The following is a 4,841-nucleotide window of genomic DNA, read 5'->3' as shown; positions in this document are numbered from 1 at the left end:
GCTGCCCGCGCTCAAGGTGCTCGTCAACCTCTCGCACAGCTTCGGCGGCTTCGGCGCCGCAGGTCAGTCACACAGCCTTGCAACCAACTCTTCTACCACCTTAAGTACTGTGAAACTCGGTGCTCGGACACGGTACTTGCTATATTGACTAAATGATGAACAAATAGTCAGCAACAACCTTGCCGCTATTGTTTTTTTTTATTTTTCGTATTGTAAATTAATTTTCTTACAAACAAAGTGAACAATTTTTTTTATATTACATTAATTAAATCTTCGCTATATTTAGCGAAACGGCAATAAATGAAGAAGAAAACTTTTTATATGTGAAATAAACCATCTAATTAATTAAAAAGGATTATTTATTCAGAGCACATTAGTCTAGCACTGATCCATAAAGCAAGAGAGGGAAGTTAAAGAAAGAGCGAGACATACATAAGTAGGAAACGGTCAGAAATGAGTTTGATAACTCACAGAACTGATGAAAGAAAGATGAAAAAAAAGGAATGAAGTATACTAGACTAATAAGTCCACTGCTACTTCATATTTTTTTATTTGCAGTACTCATGTTAGTATTAAATAAGTTTGTTATCGTTTTCCAGCATCGATAGGCGCTCAGGTGGTGGGCGAGCAGCCGCACGTCATGGAGACCTGCTTGATAATGTTGAACAACCAGGGCTGCTTCATACCTGACAACAATAACTTCGAGTTCAGTGTTTGTGTAAGTTTTACCATTTATTTGCCACTAGCTGTTGCCAGCGACTTTATACGTGAGGTATTAGAAAATGAGCTGTATAAAAAAAAAACAACGTATCCGTCAACCCACCAGAGTTGGTTGGAATATGCCAAATTTCAATAAGATATGTTAAAAAAATGCATTCGAAGAGAACCATAACTGTTTCCGAGATGAAAAGTAGCCTAAGTGTTCGTCCAGACTATGCTGTAAATCTATGTTTCATCCAGATCTGTTCAGACGTTTAGGCTACAAACTCTTACAACCATTCATTCATGTTAACTTTTGAATTTATAATATTAGTAATTTAATAATTGCCGACATTGGAAGAAATTCACTTATTCCTAGTATTTCCTAATTGTATTAAAAATTATTTTAAGTTTGGATTAAATATTTCTATTGAATAATTTTTTATTTGTGTTTACTACTGAGTGGTTTTTTTAACGAAAATGTTATTTTTTCCAGGTGCTGTTACTTTTGATAAATCTAGTTCAAAACAACGAGAGTAACACACAGAAACTGTTGGATGTCCACATAACGGTGGATGACGGCGACACTTCGATAGACACGCCCGCTTTGGATCTCATAGTTGATTTGTTTTATAAACGAGAAGAGCTCGCAAGGTAAACATTTATAACTAACTAGCTTTTGCCCGCGACTTTGCTCGCGTGGAATAAAGAAAACAAAAGTAAGTAGCCTATGTGTTCTTCCAGACTATTCACTGTTTAGGCTACAAACTCTAACGAACAGACATCCATCCATCTTAACTATCGCATTTATAATATTAGTACGATTATATTTGACTTTATTGTGAGAAATTGTATTTTTTTCCGTTGGGTTGACCGATACCAATCAATTTGCATGAATCTTTGCCCTTTTGGGCAAATGACTGTACATTCGGTCGATCCCATGAGATTTTCTTTTAAAATACCCATTTAAATTTGTTTAATAATTTTTAATTCCAGGCGGGCAGAAGAGAACACGGACGCGCTGCTAGACGGCGAGAAAGAAGAGACTGATGATGAGAAAGATAAGAAGAAGCAGTCGGTTGATGATATCGCTGAGACTGTTGATAAATGTGAGTACTTTTCTTGCATATTAGATGCTATGAAGGTTGTGAAGCATTTATTAAAAAACAAAGGGGTCAATGAGCATTATAGAATACAAGAGCAGCAGATACACCGTAACAACTAGCGGTCGACCGTTTATTTGTTAGTGCAAAATTAAAAATGGCCTATAATATTCTTGTATACATCATTTACTTTACTGAAATAGTCCTGTCAATATATGTAGATTTACAGCTTTATAAATAAACGCGGTTTAAAGTTAAATTTAGGAATAAACTTGGTATAAGCAAAATATTGTACTCATATTAGTACTTATACTCAGTTTATTCCTAAGTTTAACTTTATACCGCGTTTATTTCTAAGGCAGTTAGACTATCAGAGTTGTTTCGGAGATTATCCAAACATAGTTCGCAGATAGACTGACGGCAAAGAAAAAATTATATGTTTCATTTTTAATATTAAATACAGATATTTCAATTTTATTGTACTTATAGATATACTAGCTTTCGCCCGCGACACCGTACGCGTTGTATTAAAAAAAGAAACAAAAGAAGTCTATGTGTTCTTCCAGACCATCCTCTACATCTATACCAAATTTCATCTAAATTTGTTCAGCAGTTTAGTCAACAAAGTCTAACATCCATCTAAAGTTTCACATTTGTAATATTAGTATGATTTGTTAGATGTTATTTGAACTGATAATCTTGGAACTGATAGTTTTGAAAGACATTTGTTGTATATGACAAATATTGGATGAGAAAGTTAAGTTATAATGTGTGTGCGTGGCAGTGCTGGCGCGCGCGGGCGCGCACATGGAGCACACGATGGTGTGCGCGTACATCGCGCTGCTGCTGGGGCACGCGGCGCGCAGCGCGCGCGCGCCCGCCGCCGCCGTGCGGGCGCGCGTGCCGCGCTACCGCCCGCTGCTGCCCACGCTGCGCAAGTACTACAACTTCCTCTCGCTCACCGCCAGCGTACGTACCACCACAGATATATTGCCTAATATATTCAGCGATAACAGCTTTTTAATAGTAAAAAAAATATTGAATTCGTCCCAATAATTTTTAAGTTATTTCAATACATACAAAAATATTGATTTTTTCCTTTTTATGTATGTATTACTAGCTTTCGAACAAGAATCTGTTAATATGGAATTTTAAAAAAAAAAGCGAGTAACCAATATGGTTCTTCAAAATTATGCCAAATTTCATCGAAATCTGTTTAACAGTTTAGGCTACAAACTCTAAAAAACATTCATCCATCTAAATTTTCGTATTTATAATGTTAGATAGTAAAATAAATAGTAATTATTTGATGTTTATTAATGTTTTTTATGTAAATACTTCAACTGAAACTCGCAATCAATATTCGTTAATCAGACATAATATCAACATACTACTATTGTGTATATTTTTTCTAAATCTCATTTATTCGCCAAAACTATCGAAGATAAATTTTATAGATAGTGTAATTATAAATATCTTAGTGGCTCGGAACATCGCATGAGTCTAGCGCAAAGCAAAATGTTGGGTGGCGCGTAGCCCCCATTAAGTGATGAGGTGCCAAAAAATGAAACGCATTTTAAATTTATGAATTTTTCGATTTAATTTATTTTACAATCCGTTACACTGACTCTTATTCAAATAAATTACTATATTTTCCAGGCGGAAGCTTCGATCGTCGCTCACGTGAAAGCAACGCAGAAGATAATAGAGTTTATGGAGACGAGCGACAGGGAGAGCTCGTTGGAGCCGCCGGATCCACAACAACAGCAACAACAACAACAGCAGCAGCAACAACAACAACAACAACAACAACCACCAGCAGAGTACCGACCATACAACTACTATCAGCCATGTGCAGACATGCCTCAAGACATGTCCCTCAGCAACCTCAACTATACCATGAATTCCTCCTCCTCCGACAGGATGTCCTCCATGGAGGTCGATGGATACCATTAATACATGCTTGGTTAATTGTTTTGCGTATATTCAGGTTAATAGCACTATTTTAACAGATCAATAGCACTTTTAATTGTTTTTATTTTACAAGGTGACATTTGCGGAAATAGCGATATCTTCACAAAGATTCTGTCAATGTTTCAATATGGGAAAATGTTTCGAATATTAAACATAGTAATATTAAATTTTCTCTATTAAACAGAATAATTATGGTGTGTTGATTTTTTAATATACGGACACAAAACTGCTTTTTTTTAGTCAACAAATTACCAAGTAGATAGTTTAATTCAGCACTTGATTAGTAAAGGCACTAGACAAGAAAAAAAGATTTTTTTTACTTTGTGAACTGAGGTGAATGTAAATAGAAACCAAATAAAAAAAATGATGTACAGATAACAATTTTAGTTGTAATCGAATGCCATTTGTGACGTGAGCACGTTTTTGTATCTATTCCTTTGTAATGTAAATATTTTTGTTTAGAGTAATTTAGATAGAAGCGTTGATCGTGTGCGGGTTATGTTATGATCTTGATTAAATTGAGATATTCCGAGTTTAAGCCTGCAAATGGCGAATTGAAAGTGCAAAATGTAACATTAAGTGTAAATGGTAACATTTGTGATGTGAATATTGATCGCATCTTGTACTATATCTGCGGGGGATACTTTGAGGCACAATTATATAGCTTTTTCCCGTTGGCCCGATCGGCATCGGCCTTATTTTTCCCATTGTGCATATTGTATGGTTTTACTTCAATGGTAAAAATCACAATCAGACCATCGGATTCATTCGGCCCAATGGGAAAAATCTCAATGTGACGATCGGCCCAACGGGAAATATCTAAATTATATTGTAAATAAATTAGCGTTGATAGATTTTCCGTTGTAAAGGTTAGTTGGAGTTATTTTATGTAACGAAAATTTCTAGATCGAGTATGTTGTATCGGATTTGCCTTACGAAAGAGCGAAATATTTCGTGTTGAGTGTACAAATGTTTTTTAGAGACGCGAATATCGCTTAGATAAACAATTATAGGACAATCTATGTTGGAATTAACTATATATAACACCTTTTGTATTGTATGTAT

General features: G+C 35.4%; 1 protein-coding gene across 1 annotated transcript in view; it reads left to right on the top strand.

The window, feature by feature from the left end:
* Positions 1-4,834, top strand: part of LOC106104067 (protein wings apart-like) — a 12,388-nt gene extending 7,554 nt beyond the window's left edge. Inside the window, exons 9-14 of the mRNA XM_013284005.1 lie at positions 2-62; positions 600-718; positions 1,196-1,353; positions 1,696-1,808; positions 2,587-2,771; positions 3,462-4,834. Of these exons, the coding sequence (XP_013139459.1) occupies positions 2-62; positions 600-718; positions 1,196-1,353; positions 1,696-1,808; positions 2,587-2,771; positions 3,462-3,758 (933 nt within the window). The 3' untranslated portion in view covers positions 3,759-4,834. The remainder of the gene's footprint in view (position 1; positions 63-599; positions 719-1,195; positions 1,354-1,695; positions 1,809-2,586; positions 2,772-3,461) is intronic.
* The last annotated feature ends 7 nt before the right edge of the window (positions 4,835-4,841 follow it).

Source organism: Papilio polytes, unplaced genomic scaffold, assembly GCF_000836215.1.
Source record: "Papilio polytes unplaced genomic scaffold, Ppol_1.0 DF823691.1, whole genome shotgun sequence".
Classification (NCBI taxonomy): domain Eukaryota; kingdom Metazoa; phylum Arthropoda; class Insecta; order Lepidoptera; family Papilionidae; genus Papilio; species Papilio polytes.
Note: the sequence above shows the minus strand (reverse complement) of the source record. Positions and strands in the feature narration are given on the sequence as shown.